Source organism: Megalobrama amblycephala, linkage group LG3 (assembly GCF_018812025.1).
Source record: "Megalobrama amblycephala isolate DHTTF-2021 linkage group LG3, ASM1881202v1, whole genome shotgun sequence".
NCBI lineage: Eukaryota > Metazoa > Chordata > Actinopteri > Cypriniformes > Xenocyprididae > Megalobrama > Megalobrama amblycephala.
Window position 1 is genome coordinate 14,726,452 of NC_063046.1, and position 16,740 is coordinate 14,743,191.

A 16,740-nucleotide genomic window follows, 5' to 3' on the forward strand; every position below is an offset into this window, starting at 1 on the left:
AGTGAACTTTTCAAACTATAAAGGTAAGAATGACATTCTCTTCACTCCAATCGTCACGTTTTCCATCGCCGTTTGACATTTTTCCTATCATACGCAGAAACGTGTTTATACATCGCACAGTGTTTCCGTGACTACCCAAAGCATGAGAATATAAGGCACGCGATTTGTTGTTAGTTGCTAAGCACCTAGTTGTAACATTCTAACACTGCGTCGTTTCACGCTGTAAAAGTTTGGCACCGCAAAAGCAGTGCTAACCCTGTTCCAGAGCAGGGTTTCATAACCCCAGGTAAAAAGCGGTGCTAACCCCGCATCTAAATTACAAATGTGAAATGCTCCTTTACCCGTGGTTGAAAGCGGTGTTTAGAACGGCGATATCCCGTGGTTAAGGGCAGTGTGAAAAGCCCTATTAGGGCTTTTTACACTTGAAATAGTTAACCCCGGGTCATTCTAAACCCCGGGTAAATGAAATCCTGGGTTATCTTTATTTACGCTTCGCACTGCTCAAGAATACTATACACAGGGTTAACAGTTAATCCTGGGTATTCATAAACTGCAGTTTCACACTGCACATTCCTAAACCCTGGGTTAAAGTCCTTATTTGCATATTTTTGGTGTCAGTGTTACTGACTGGACAAACGCAGCACGTGACCCGTTTACATAAAGGCTCTAGCATAGAGGCGTCCTCATTGCTGACTGTAATATAAAGTTTTTTCTGAATGAACTTTTCGAACAATAAAGGTAAGAATGTCTCTTCTTCACTCCAATTGTCATGTTTTCCATCGCCGTTTGACATTTTTCCTATCATCGCAGAAAGGATAGACTGGGTAAACCCAGCCTGATCTGCCGGCGATTTGATTTCGCCTGGCAACTCAGTCTGGAAACCCGTACATTCATTTCTGCTGCATCTGTTACACTTTTGCAGGAACCAATCACAGACTGGCTTATCCACCTTGCTCGCTATAGGCAGGTACAGAGCTCTTTCTATGGCTCTGGGCGGGTATAACACGATGACGTCTCTCGCATGACCGTCAGTCCAATTCCTTTTAACCTCTCAACGATGCTAAATGACTTCTTTAGTTTAGCAAACAAATCGTTTGGCTGGGTGTAAATACTACTCACTTTCATGTTTTTTTTGCACAACCTGCAAAAATCGCTCGATGCCATTGCTGCTTCTGCAAACCGCTGATCAATGCTACAAACCAATACAAACTAAACCTGTCTGGAGTTTTCGCATCACTCTGCAAAAGTACGTCACCCAGATCATTGATCTGATTGGTTGAAGGACTAATCCAATTGCGTGAATAATGCTCGTTGATCACGCATCTTGTGCAGTAGGAAATACATAGCAAACTCCCTAGACCAATGTTCAATTTTAAAATGAGCTTGGTCTGGTGATAGCCAGACAACAGAAAGGACTTTTTCTGTTTATACATTGCGCTGTGTTTCCATGACTGCCCAGAGCACGTGAATATAAGTCAAGCGATTGTTTGTCGGTTGCTAAGTATCTAGTTGTAACACCGCATTGTTTCAAGTTTGGCACCACAATGCGGAGTTAAAACCGCAAAAGCAGTGCTAACCCTGCTACCCTGGGTAAAAAGAGGTGCTAACCCCAGATCTAAATTACAAGTGTGAAACGTTCCTTTATTGTAATAATACTTCAAAATATTACTGTTTTACTGTATTTTTGATCAAATAAATGCACCATTGGCAAGAATAAGAGGCTTCTTTCAAAACATTTAAATATCTTTCTGACACAAAAAGTTTGAATGCTCGCATAAATCCCACAGTTGAGACTTTCTATCTCACTAAGTATAAAGTTTATTTTGCATTCTCACAATTACATAATTTTTATGCTCTGATGCATAATGGGCTTCCATATTCTGAAGCATAGTCTTACTGTAGTGCAACAATTACTTTTCAACAAAAGTCTCAAATGCTTGTACAGTACCTGTTACACTAGTGCAGATCATTTGACAGAAGTGCATGTAATTCTTTTGTAATGATGATAATGCAGTTATCATCGGTTGGTAATCTTCTTACAGGCCATTTCCTCTGCTCGGATTAACAAAGTAAACAAATCAGTTCAGCATGACTTCTGAGCTTGCTACAGTGACAGTGGTGCTGTCACAGCAATACTGGTTCCCGCTGGTCCGGGGCCTCACATGCACGTGCAACGTCTATACATGGTCACAGCTGATGTTCCCCTCTGTATCTCTGTCTCCTCCTCAGGCCTGCCACACAGGAATGCGCTCCTACATTTACAATAAGAATTCTCTGATTGGCTCGCAGGCCGAGCACTGTGGCATGAGGACATACTTTTTCAGCGCCGACACACAAGAAGACATGAATGGCTGGATCCGGGCCATGAACCAGGCCGCACTGATGCAAAGCCATGGCGTGAAGAGGTCAGTCACCTCCTGCTGCTGCAACAACTCTTCTCTCAGAGCTGGTGTCTAGAAACAAAATCAGTATCTAAGAAACCTGGGCTATCAAAATACTATATATATATATATATATATATATATATATATATATATATATATATATATATATATATATATATATATATATATATATATATATATATATATATATATATATATATATATATATATATATATATATATATATATATATATATATATATATATATATATATATATATATGATGTATAGGAACATTTATTAGGTGTTTTTAAATCTACTATATATACAGTGGGTACGGAAAGTATTCAGACCCCTTAAATTTTTCACTCTTTGTTATATTGCAGCCATTTTCTAAAATCATTTAAGTTCATTTTTTTCCTCATTAATGTATACACAGCACCCCATATTGACAGAAAAACACAGAATTGTTGACATTTTTGCAGATTTATTAAAAAAGAAAAACTGAAATATCACATGGTCCTAAGTATTCAGACCCTTTGCTGTGACACTCATATATTTAACTCAGGTGTTGTCCATTTCTTCTGATCATCCTTAAGATGGTTCTACACCTTCATTTGAGTCCAGCTGTGTTTGATTATACTGATTGGAGTTGATTAGGAAAGTCACACACTTGTCTATATAAGACCTTACAGCTCACAGTGCATGTCAGAGCAAATGAGAATCATGAGGTCAAAGGAACTGCCTGAAGAGCTCAGAGACAGAACTGTGGCAAGGCACAGAACTGGCCAAGGTTACAAAAAAAATTCTGCTGCACTTAAGAGCACAGTGGCCTCCATAATCCTTAAATGGAAGACGTTTGGGACAACCAGAACCCTTCCTAGAGCTGGCCGTCCAGCCAAACTGAGCTATCAGGGGAGAAGAGCCTTGGTGAGAGAGGTAAAGAAGAACCCAAAGATCACTGTGGCTGAGCTCCAGAGATGCAGTCGGGAGATGGGAGAAAGTTGTAGAAAGTCAACCATCACTGCAGCCCTCCACCAGTCAGGGCTTTATGGCAGAGTGGCCCGACGGAAGCCTCTCCTCAGTACAAGACACATGAAAGCCCGCATGGATTTTGCCAAGATGGTGAGAAATAAGATTCTCTGGTCTGATGAGACGAAGATAGAACTTTTTGGCCTTAATTCTAAGCGGTATGTGTGGAGAAAACCAGGTACTGCTCATCACCTGTCCAATACAGTCCCAACAGTGAAGCATGGTGGTGGCAGCATCATGCTGTGGGGGTGTTTTTCAGCTGCAGGGACAGGACGACTGGTTGCAATCGAGGGAAAGATGAATGCGGCCAAGTACAGGAATATCCTGGACGAAAACCTTCTCCAGAGTGCTCAGGACCTCAGACTGGGCTGAAGGTTTACCTTCCAACAAGACAATGACCCTAAGCACACAGCTAAAATAACGAAGGAGTGGCTTCACAACAACTCCGTGACTGTTCTTGAATGGCCCAGCCAGAGCCCTGACTTAAACCCAGTTGAGCATCTCTGGAGAGACCTAAAAATGGCTGTCCACCAACGTTTACCATCCAACCTGACAGAACTGGAGAGGATCTGCAAGGAGGAATGGCAGAGGATCCCCAAATCCAGGTGTGAAAAACTTGTTGCATCTTTCCCAAAAAGACTCATGGCTGTATTAGATCAAAAGGGTGCTTCTACTAAATACTGAGCAAAGGGTCTGAATACTTAGGACCATGTGATATTTCAGTTTTTCTTTTTTAATAAATCTGCAAAAATGTCAACAATTCTGTGTTTTTCTGTCAATATGGGGTGCTGTGTGTACATTAATGAGGAAAAAAATGAACTTAAATGATTTTAGCAAATGGCTTTAATTTTTTAATTTAAAATTTAAGGGCGTCTGAATACTTTCCGTACCCACTGTATATTAGATTTGAAAATGTAGATTTGGATTCATTGCAGTGCACTTTATTTTAATAAAAAGGGCCTCTAAAACAACTTACATTTTTTTATATATATAAAAAATGTATTTATTCTCGTTATTCTTTAACATGGCCAGGACTGCATGGTTAGAGAAAAATAATATTACCTAATAATATCTCAGTGTAATTTTTTTTTTCTTTAGTCCTGCATGGTTCAGTCAAACCCCAATGGATTTCGTCCTTACAAGTTCTCGTTATTCTGTCTCGGAAATATGACGCATTAAAAAGTTAAATATATTATGAACGCCATTAGCCATTTAAAAAATAGCTCAAGATTTTAGACATTGCGAGTTTGAGAAAATGCCCAGTATTAATTCTTCTCTCCTCTCCACTCGCTCTTGAATTTCCTCGATTTAACCTTCATTATACTTTATATTCCTAATCCTCTAATATTGTGTTTTATTTGTGGCCTTTATGTAGAATAATGTGAGGATTGATAATGATCAATCAATGAACAAAAATGATCAATGAACAAAAATGAAGTGATCTTAAAGGGATAGTTAAGTCATAATTTAAATCACCAAGGGAAAATTAAGTCATCATTTACTCATCCTGGTGTCGTTCTAATGATGTATTCCCTTCTTTCTACAATGGACCACAAAAGGAGAATGTTTAAAAATGTCCCGCTCGTGCTCGTCCATACAATGGCAGTGAATAGCAACCAGCATCAAGCTTTTTCAAAAAGATTCACAGAATGATCCCATGTGACACATGCTGAATATTCCAAGAGTTCTGAGGGTATAAGAAACAAACCAAAATTTAATGTATTATTTAACTAAATTCTTGACCTTTTTTCCATCTGTCTTCTCTGCACGACTGCATGATGTGCACGTTCCCGAGACTTTATTAATGCCGCAGTTCGCTCCGTTTTGCAGGTTGTGAGAATTTAAGATTAACTTAGATTAGGTCAAGAATTTAGTTAAATAATGCATTAGATTTCAGTTTGTTTTTCACCAAACACTACCGTATACCCCCAGAACACATGGAATATTCAGGACGTGTCGCATGGGATCATTCTGTGATACTTTTGCGTCTTTTTTTAAAAAAGCTTTATTTTGGTTGCTATTTACTGCCATTACATGGACGAGTGGGACACTTTTTTTTTTTTTTAATTCTCAGTAAATGACTTTATTTTCATTTTAGGGTGAACTATCCCTTTAACTGGTTTCTGCAGTACTTCTATATTTAATCAAACTCATTGAGGCTGTCCAATGACATCGCAACAGCCGACCTTCAGGGTTATAGCTTGAATTTAACCCTTGACTATGCTCTATTCATTTCTTACTCAGGAGGCTGGCAACACAAGTCCATGCAAAGTGGTTGTCTTTCGGTGTGTACCAAAGTTTGGTAAAATCTGACTTGCAAATTCACGTAGCACAAAGATATTAGTTTTATAGCGGACCTAAACATCATCTAAAGATAAACATCACATAAGAACCTTTTGGCTGAATTCAAAGCACACAAAAATTCAAATGTTGCATGGTTTGCATTATTGTTTGGGCTAAAGTAATTTTGTCCACTCAGTGACTGCAGTTTTTACTCTTAGTGCTAACTTGGTTGTGTATTAGAAATGGTTACTTTTTTGCCCAAAAATGATTGGATCCTTTTAAGATATGAATTTTGAATCCAAATAAAGCTTTTCAAAACTTCTTAAGTTACTTGTAGATGTGTTCTAGTGATTTAAGCTGATCCACAGATCAGGGGTACAGCAAAAGCAGTGTGGTGTTCTCACTCACCTGCTCTTTTTGTGCTGGTGCAGAGGCACAGTGCCATAGTTGTGGACACTTTGACACTGCAGCTCTAAGGAGGAGTATCACTGCGGCACGCTGCAGGCAGCTTACTATGGGCCACCGGCCCAAACACAGCACTCAGACTGGGGCTTGATGCTTGTGTGCTGCCCCCATGCTCTTCACTTACATTAGCGCAGAGAGGGTTTGTCCTTAGGGCTTTCCTTATAGCTGGGCTTTTATAGTGTACATAAAAAAAGAGGAGTAGGTGGTTAATAACCATGAAGGTGGTTTATAACGTTGTTTATAGTGTAGTGGCTGTATTTGTTGCACTTTGTAGACAAAGGCTTTTACCAAGCATGTGGATTGTTGGCAGTGTTGCTATTCTTGCCATTCTGATGCCAGACCAGAGGGGTGAAATGTCACATTTAGTGCTGCTGTACTGTACTTAATTGACCTTCTTCTGTAGGCCTTTGGTTTATTTGAGGGAGATTTGGAATGTAATATAACAGCACCATCTAGTGATATATTCACATTATTGCATGTGAAGATTCTAGCTGTATACATTTGATTTATAGTGTTTTGATGCAGTTTTGTTAGTTTCGCTTGTAATTTTTCATTAATGTGTTTTAAATATTGACTATTACAGATTTAGACCATTGGGCTGATCTAATAAAGCACACGAGTAGCTGAAATTAATTCATTGTGCTAAATTATATATTTGTATTAATTATGTTAAATTTATTAATTGATTATGCCATATCTGGTCAAATTATACTAAATTATCAGGTTATGCTACCTACATAGCACCTGTCAATAATGATATTGAATATTGATAATGAATATTATCATTATTTTACACGTCTTTTGAAACCAAATGTCTTCCTTTGAGCACAAAAAGATTTAGGGTTGCTGAATGCCCAAGCTGCTCTTTTCCATAGAATGAAAGTCAGTGGTGACCACAGTTGTCAAACATGTTCAGGGCATATTTTAAAAATTTTCTTACATTTCTTCTTCACAGAGTAATCATATACAAGACAGTTTCTACAAAAATATGAAGCAGCACAACTGGTTTCAACATTGATAATAAGAAATGTTTTTCTTAATCACCAAATTAACATATTAGTATGATTTCTGAAGGATCATGTGACACTGAAGACTGGAGTAATGGCTGCTGGGAATTCAGCTTAGCATCAAAGGAATAAATTACATTTTAAAATATATATATATTTTTAAGTCGTAATGATATTTCTACAATATTACTGTTTTTACTGTAGGTTTGTTTAAATAAATACAACCTTGGTGAACATTATTTGGAGAGTTTTATTTCAAAAACATTAAAATCTCCAAATTTATGAACAGTTGTGTATAAAATATATAGTGTGTGAGTTATATGGGCTACTTTTATGATGCATTTATGGTACATTTTTGTCCTTTTTGGAGCATGACAGTCCCTCATACCCTCCTCTTTCGTTCTGTAGAAGAAAGCAGCTTTGATATTACAGTAAAATATTCTTTCGATGATCCGAGAAAGAAAGAATGCCATATACGTTTAAAACATCATACTGCAATTAGGATGAAAATAGATTTAGTTAACTATACAGTCAGTTCAAGGTCAGTTATCAGCACATTGAGTTGTAGATTTAGTAAGAATTAATTCAGAAGTCTAAACTCATTTCTGTCCTTTTGCTTCCTTTTTGCTTCATTTGAAGCTTAAATATGAGCTATATTTATTTTCTGCTATTAAATAACTCCCTTTCGCTCCACAGAGAGACTGAAAGAAGCTCCAAACCTGAGCAGCATGCAGTCCCTCAGACCAACCATTTCAGCAGCAGCATCAAAAGCTCCTCCCAGGCCGAGGGCCTCCAGCAGTCAGCTCATGTGGAGGTGGCAGAACTGAGGCTGGAACGAGATGGGGAGGAGTGCTACGTTTACAGCAAGGAAGTCTCGGAAGATCCTGTTAAAACCATTTCCCCTGGAGAGATGGAGATGGAGATGGAGGGGCTTTCCCAATCAGGTGCCCATTCACGCCCGCCATCCACGGCGCCCACTCACAGGAACGGGCTGCCCTCCTCAGGCATGCCCCCTGATCAGAACGGGAACATGGTGTATAAGAGGGGTCTCGTCCCCCGTACAGACACAGAGAAAAAGGTACAAAGGAAAACTGCACTGGCTCAGGTCGAGCACTGGGTGAAGGTGCAGAAAGGAGACCCCAAAAGGTCAGTATTATTTGTGCTGTGATGGGGAAAAAATGCTAGAAAACCATACAGGGTTGTGTGTAATATGCTCATTAAATGATGTAACATTGAGAACTCGAGCCAATGTAGGATTCTGTATCCATACGGTTTCTTCTTATAAAGGAGCTCCCTCTAGTGGTTGTGATAAAATGACACTGAATATTAAAGGGAATGTTTTGTTCATTGGGAATTCTAGCAACAACATTCTGGTTACTACTGAAAGTCCTCCCTATGTTTGCAAAAAACAAAAATTACATTTACATTATTGCACTTACAAATAAGAGCCAGTCTCTTTAAAAAGCACCTTTGTATTAAAAAGTTGTTTTCCCCACTGAAATGTATATGTAATATATATTAACTATATCTATAATATATATTGTTAATAGTAATGTATATTCTATTCTATTCTATTATTATTTTTATGACTTTATTAGTATATTAATAACAATTAAATATTATGTTTTCAAGTAGGGCTGTGCGATTAATCTTTTTTTTTTTTTTTCAATTTTGGCTTCCAATGATTATGAAAACAAGATAATCAAGGTAAAATGATTATTGTGCTGCTGCCACATTCAGCGGTGCGCTTTCGATCCTCCCTAAGCCAAACTTAACATCCAGATCAGCCAAATAAGTGCAGTCTACTGTTGCTAAACTGCGGAATGCGTTTGGTATTAAATAGTGTTATTAAAAGTGCATTAAAGGTGCTAAAGAGGATCTTTTCGTCGACTGAGAAACCAAAGACTGTTAGTGAGTTTTTGAAATAAGCGCATGCGTAAGAACAACCCCCCTCCTTCACAGCTCATTTCGAGGGAACGCCTCCCAAAACTCGTCACGAGCATGGAACACGAGTGTTTACCACCGGCATTCGTGTGTCATTCAGTGGATTCATTATGCGGACTCACCTCATGAATCATAATCTGCGTTGTTATCCTGTCTCCTGAAAAAACATTGCATGCGGCGCCTGTGGAGTGTGAAAAGTTACTGGGCGCGCAGCCGCGCACGTTCGCACAAGGAACGTCACGGCATATTGACAAGCCAGAGGGCTCATCATCGCGTAAACGATTGGCTGAGTTTTTAAGGCCCTACCTCGTGCACAGATGATGTATATTAATATGATTCCTTTCAGTGCACCTAATAAATAGTCTTTTATCAGTTAGTAAAGACAGTTTCAAGTAATTTTGCAAAAATGTATAAAACAAAACATCCTCTTTAGCACCTTTAAGCCACGAAAGAAAAACAGTGCGGCTTTCTGTGTGCGTGTGATTCAGAGCCGAACGCGGATAAGCAAATGGACTTTGGATACAAGCTTAAATAGTCAAATAGACTACACACAAAAATGTCAAAATTTTGCGAGTATTTGTGTAAACAGTCTGTGTTGTCACAAATACACAGTTAAGAAAGAAAACACGAGTGTAACAGTATATTGGATCTGTGCGTTGGCTCTTAAAGTGACAGCAGCCTAATAAACTGCTATCTGTCATTAATGATAATCAACAACAAATGACAAAGAAAGATCACTCAATGATCTTTACTGAATATCTTAAGTAGCTTTAAAAAGGATTAATCTATATTTAATGTATACAGTAAAAATATGAAGTGTTATTTTACATTTGATTATTCAATTTCTGTTGTACAGCTATTACTTAAATGAATACCACTGTTAGTACAGATTCTTGAAAAACTTAAAACACTATTTAATTTGTATATTTGCTCTGTTGTATTTATTTATCCGTTTTGTTTGTAATTAGTTTCTTAGTTCTTATTATATTGTATTATAATTGTTTTGAAGACTTTTACATACATTAGTTAACCTAGATTTTTGCAGAAGTATCGATAATTTAAAAAAAAAAGTATAATGAAAATAAGTGTGATTTCAATATTGACCAAAATAATTATGATTATTATTTTTGCCATAATCATTACAAAATAATAATAAAAATTGCACTTACAAAAAGAACCAGCCTCTAGAATACTTTAAAAAAACTTTTAAAAAAAGTATATTTGTAGCATATATTAAATAATTTATATATTAAATTATAAAATTATGTTAAATAAATAAATTATCAAATTGATCAAATATTAAATATCTATAACATATTAAAATATTCTTGTTTGTGTTATTTTATCAGTAAAATAAATAAGAAAAAGAATAATAATAAATATATGAACAAATATTAGATAATAAAATATTAATTATTGTATGTATTTATTTATTTATTTATTATTATTAATTTAATTTGCAGCTCAAAATGTTTCTCAGCTCAGAATAAAACCATCTTAGGAAAAAGAAAAACGAGTAAATGTTTTTCTATATATATTGTGTACGTATTGCATATGTATGCTAATTGACAGTGAGACGGGCAGAAATATTAATAATAAAAATACTTAAAATTACAGCCATCCCACTGCTGAGTACACCCTACCCAGACGGACGCCTCCTCTCCAGCCTAAGTCCGTCATGATGGAGACGTACCAGTCGTTGCCAAAGACCACTCGCCACCACTCCGGAGGCAGTTCCCCCCCAGTGCCCCGCAACCTGCCTAGTGACTACAAGTATGCCCACGACCGTCTCAGTCACTTTCGTATGTCCACTGATGAGCGTCTGGCCACTAAAGAAGGCATGGTGTGGCAGTTGTACGAGTGGCAGCAGCGCCAACAGTTCCGCCACGGAAGCCCCACCGCGCCTGTCTACACCGGGCCTGACTACATGGACACGTCTGGCTTCAGGGTCACTCTGGAAATGCCACGATCCATATCTGTGCCCCCATCACCATCTGACATACCCCCATCTGGGCACCCTTCCAAGTCCTTGTCCCCACGCAGGCCCCACACTCCCGCCGACAGGGTGACGGTGCGCCCGCTGGATGACTTTGCCACCGTGGATACACCCAGTTTGGGTTCTCCCAGAGGAATATGTTCCCAGATCTCAAAGGTAGGGAATGTAAAGCAGTTCACATAATCTCACAAATTTTAAATTAGTTGTGGGAAGTTCTTCTCTTTGTTCAGACCACAGGAGTTTTGACCACCAAAGGCGTAAAGGGTTATGGGAAAACTGAGTTTCCCTCTACTCAGGCTTTGATTTGGACTTTGTGACAGGATTCACACAGTCTTCACTCAGGCTTTGACTCCCAGGTGCAGAGGGTGTGTCTAAAGAGAGCGTTTTTGTTTATGTGTGTTGCTGAAGTTGCTTGTGTGACAAATAGTAGCATCTGCCGGCTACACCCCCCACATGAGAGCGCCGCTCCCAGCGCCACATTCACACGCGGCAGCAGGCACAGAGACCTCTGTGCCTCTTACAAGTTAACATACTGTCACGACCATTTCAGCTCTGCGTACGCTGGGACTCGTGTGAGCTCACTAATTACATGCCTCCAACAGAAAGATTCACAGAAGCTGTCAAATAACAGATAGAAAAACAACTTCAGTCAATGTGCAATGATGCCACAAAGAATATCTCAGAGGAATCTAAAAATCTGAGACTAGTGAAAATGCTTTAATTATTGTTTCATTACATATTATATTATCAGCAGAAGAATTGACATTTAATTTCAGAATGTCTTAACACAGTGGTTCTCAAACTTTTTAGAGGTGCGTGCCCCCTGAAGTATTTAACATCTTTCTACGTAAATTTCACTTAGACTGCAGTCACACCTTTTCAATTAAGGTAAAATAGTCGCCCCCTTAAATCGATTTTCCAATGTATGTTTTACCTTTATAAATACCTTTTTAAAATAAATAATGTTTTCAATAAAAAAGGTTAAATAGAGAAAGAAATATGCAATGATGTTAAAAACGAAGTAATACTTTTAAATATTAAACTGAAATAATATAAATACAAATGATTCATATTTCAACTTTCTATTTGAAAAGAATCCTGAAAAAACAATGACTGTTTCCACAAAAATAAAGCAGCTGTTTTCAACTTTGATAATAATAATAATAATTATTAGAATGATTTCTGAAGGATCATGTGACACCAAAGACTGGAGTAATGGCTAAATTATAATTTAAAATATATTAAAGAGTTATCTTAAATTATAATAATATTTTAATAATAATACATAATGAATAGTAATATTTTACTGTATTTTTAATCAAATAAATGCAGCCTTTGCAAGCATAAGAGACTCATTTCAAAAACGTAAAAATTTTACTGACCCCAAACTTCTGAAAAGTAGTACATAAAATTTATACATAAATTTAATAGGGAAAGTGTCTATTTTGGTGGTGTAGCTTGTGATTATTTCATTTTTTTCTGCATTTCAATCACTTTTTGCCTTTAAAATGGTTCTGCAGTGACCTTTTTTCACGTATTTTGATATGTTTCAAAAACAGATATTAAACATTTTATTTTTGAAAGTACATATATTGTAATCTCTTAATTAATGTGGAGGAATAAGTACTACATGCATGAAATTAGAGAAGAATTAGAAATGTTGTTTTCTTAAAAGTAGTTTCAGATAAACTATATATCACACAGAAGGACACTGCCTGACTTGTGATGTCAACTACCCTGCTGCTGAGCCTAAAGGCTGAAGTGTTTTTCATAGAGTGGTTTCATGGACCTCCATAGTGGATCACTGTGTTTAGCTGATAAGATTTGCCAAAGGCTAAGCCAAGCGCCCAATAAACCGCCTCAGCAGTGGTCTCTTTCTTCTGATCTTGTATTTAAATAAAAAACCTATTATACAGCAAAAATGCAGTGCCGTGGGATTCGCATTGGAAACAGAGTCTACAGTGCTACTCTGCTGGTAGCAAACAAATGTTATTTTAAGAAAGCAGGTTGGAGCTAATTTATGTGTAGTTAATTAAATCTCTTGTTGTTTGTGTCCTTTTGAGGTGCTATGATGGGCCTAGATGAAGAATTTTGTATGTTAAGCAAAACTGTCAAACCCTCGAAGCCCTGTAGCACATTTGAAATCAAGCACACACTTTCTTAACTAAAATAAACAGATGAATGAGTAAAATATGCTCTGCTGAGCCCTAGTTTTGTGCTAAACTTTGAAACTGACTTTTACTTGACTTCAAAAACGTGCGGTGTCTGTAAAATAAAAAATGAGAATTTGATAATAGTAGCGAGAGGACTGTGAATTTCTTCATTTTCATCATCAACGTCACCATTCTGTATAATTTTGTGTCTCCGCAGACCTCGCAAATGGAAAGGAGATCCATGCCAACAATGGGCTACATCACACACACAGTCAGCGCACCAAGTCTGCATGGAAAAACGGTAAGACTTCCATAACGAACAGACTTTTTCAGATGAACAATCTAGGAAACGCAGGGAAACAGAAGATCTGCTTGGTAGATTGCATTTCGACCCACAAGGAGCGTTTTGCTTTCTAGTTTTGAGAAAGTGATCTGAGATATGTCGTTAAAGCCTGGCAGTTACAGTTCGCCACTCCTACTGGCCAAATTTCACAACATCTTTCACCGCCGCCCTAGTGGTCACCTCCTGAAGTGCTTTCTCTCCCGTCTCCCCGCTGTCCTGCAGCCGGAGGAGTTGACCCTGCTGCTCATCCAGCTCAGGAGACACCGGGCCAAGATGGCCAGCGTGCACAGCGACACATTCACACACCTGCAGAACCAGCACAACGGCCTCTCAGGCCCCAGTTTGCAGGTTAGAGGGTCACATTTCCCCCTCAACCCACCCTGAGCATATCATGCCCCTCTTTTCCCTAACCCCCATTCTGTGCTCATCTTTACAGTCGTGCGCTGTTGGTTCTAGTTGTGATTGCGTTGTTTTGGTGTTAGCTCTCCGTTAGCATGGAGTCTGCGGTAGAACGTTACAGCTTGGGCTGCGCAACTTGACGTAACAGCCTGTTTTGTGTTTCTGAAGAACCTTTCCTCTGCATTTTGCTTTTTTTTATTTGGACTTTTTAGTAGTTTCTTCCTCTCTTGTATTTTGGATCCTCAGATTGCTTCTCAGATGTTAACAGCATGTTGCTTGTTGACTTGCCTGCATTCACATGAATGAATGATGCCATGAACAGAAAACATATGGTTTACTTGTGTATATGAAATTTTAGATATGAAATGTGTCAGAAAGGTTTATTAGTATAAACATTTGGTAGAACAGGCATAAGCTGTGTCCCATTCCACTCTGTAGATCTCTGTCGGTTACAGGGTTGCACATTAAAGGATTAATTCACTTCAGAATTAAAATTTCCTGATAATTTACTCACCCCCATGTCATCCAAGATATTTATGTCTTTCTTTCTTCAGTCAAAAAGAAATTAAGGTTTTTGAGGGAAACATTCCAGGATTTCTCTCCATATAGTGGACTTCAATGGGGTACAACGGGTTGAAGGTCCAAACTGCAGTTTCAATGCAGCTTCACGATCCCAGCCAAGGAATAAGGGTCTTATCTAGTGAAACGATCAGTCATTTTCTGGAGAAAAAAAAAAAAAAAAAAAAACGTGGTAGGGTGAAAAATCGTCCAACATAGTTGTTTTATCTTTTTTTGTAAAGGGTGTTTAACTTGATATTTGCACGTTCGCATTGTAGACACTGGATCGGTACTTCAACATGATTTCGTAATGAGTGGCACATCGCAGAGCAGTGCAAGACTAGCATTTGTGGTTAAAAAGTATATACATTTTTTTTTTTTTTTTTTTTTTTTAGAAATTGGCCAATCGTTTCGCTAGATAAGACCCTTATTCCTCAGCTGGGATCGTGTAGAGCCCTTTGAAGCTGCATTGAAACTGCAATTTGGACCTTCAACCTGTTGTGCCCCAGTAAAGTCCACTATATGGAGAAAAATCCTGGAATGTTTTCCTCAACAACTTTAATTTCTTTTCGACTGAAGAAAGAAAGACATGAACATCTTGGATGACATGAGTGAGTAAATTATCAGGAAATTTTAATTCTGATGTGAACTAATCCTTTAAAACTAGTATTCTACAACATTTACAGCATTGATGTAAAATGCTTAATTGTATACATATTATGTGTAAAAGGGGTTCATTTCATATTTTCTTAAATCACGTCACTGAAAAAATTTATGCTCTAAATGAGTAAGTATAGACCTTTAGAGTGAAGAAACAATTTTTTTTTTTTTTTTCAATAAACTTATGACACCTTCAACAGTGCAATTAGCAGTAACCATTTTGCTTGTTGTCAATAGGAATTAAAAATGAAAAAAGAAGGGTCAATAACCTATCACATGCAGTTTTACAAAGTGTTATAATGTACCAGCATTTAGATTTATAGTGTAAAATCAGTCTCACTCTTGAATGCTGTACTCTCATCCATGAGTCACGTGACCTCTTTCTTCATTTCCCACTTAAAGGCAGATGACACTTACATCCAGCTGAAGAAGGACCTGGAGTATCTAGACCTGAAGGTGGGCTCTAGTGGATCTGCCTTCACCTTCTTCCTCCGCCCATCTTCTCCCTCTCTCTTCAAGGCATAAATTCTTCCTGATTTATCCCCCCTCCTTATTCTCTGTAACAGCTGCTCTGCTCTCTAACCCTGAAGGATGTGTAGAGTGAATTTTGAAACCGATGATTAAATTTACATCAGTCAATATTCACAGAGAGCAATGCGTAATTTCAAGCTTTTACTGCTAAAAATCAGATTTTATGCTGCAATTTAGCAATAAAAGTCTTGGCGGATGCATGAATATAGTGACTAGTGATGGCTGCAAATGTTAAGAGTCCAGGAGGAGAGTTTGACAATTGAAGGTCAGATGGATGCTAGAATCTGATTCTGAATTGTCTTTGCTACTATATGTGCAATGGCATAAGCTGCATTTAGGGCTGCATGATATTGAAGAGAAATGCTGTATATGGTAACTTGTTAAATAATGCGATATGTGATGTGTTAATGCTTTAAAGGGTTAGTTTATCCAAAAATGAAAATTCTGTCATTAATTACTCACCCTCATGTCGTTCCACACCCGTAAGACCTTCTGTTCATCTTTGGAATACAAATTAAGGTATTTTTGATAAAATCCGATGGCTCAGTGAGGCCTCCATTGCCAGCAAGATATTTAACACTTTCAATGCCCAGAAAGCTACTAAAGACATATTTAAAACAGTTCATGTGACTACAATAGTTCAACCTTAATGTTATGAAGCGACGAGAATACTTTTTGTGCGCTGAAAAAACCCCCAAAATAATGACTTAATTCAACAATATCTAGTGAAGGACGATTTCAAAACACTGCTTCATGAAGCTTTGAAACTTTACGACTCTTTTGTTTCGAATTCAGTGGTTCGAAGCATGTATCAAACTGCCAAAGTCACGTGATTTCAGTAAACGAGGCTTCGTTATGCCATAAGTGTTTCGAAATTTCAATGGTTCACCACTGGGGGGTGTGAGTTTGGCAGTTTCATACACGTTTTGTTTCGAACCACTGATTCGAAACAAAAGATTCATAAAGCTTCAAAGCTTCATGAAG

At 37.8% G+C, this 16,740-nt stretch overlaps 1 protein-coding gene across 19 annotated transcripts in view; it reads left to right on the forward strand.

Annotated features, from left to right (window-relative positions):
* The window catches only part of plekha7b (pleckstrin homology domain containing, family A member 7b), a 138,109-nt gene that overhangs the window by 92,366 nt on the left and 29,003 nt on the right, over positions 1–16,740 (forward strand). For 10 of the 19 annotated variants that reach the window (XM_048184133.1, XM_048184132.1, XM_048184130.1 and 7 more), the window contains 6 exons: positions 2,230–2,405; positions 7,869–8,318; positions 10,734–11,268; positions 13,483–13,566; positions 13,831–13,956; positions 15,628–15,744. In XM_048184133.1, the coding sequence (XP_048040090.1) occupies positions 2,230–2,405; positions 7,869–8,318; positions 10,734–11,268; positions 13,483–13,566; positions 13,831–13,956; positions 15,628–15,744 (1,488 nt within the window). Of the gene's footprint in view, positions 1–2,229; positions 2,406–5,622; positions 5,703–7,868; positions 8,319–10,733; positions 11,269–13,482; positions 13,567–13,830; positions 13,957–15,627; positions 15,745–16,740 lie in introns of those variants that run through there. The other 9 variants (XM_048184144.1, XM_048184143.1, XM_048184142.1 and 6 more) reach the window with 6 other exon arrangements.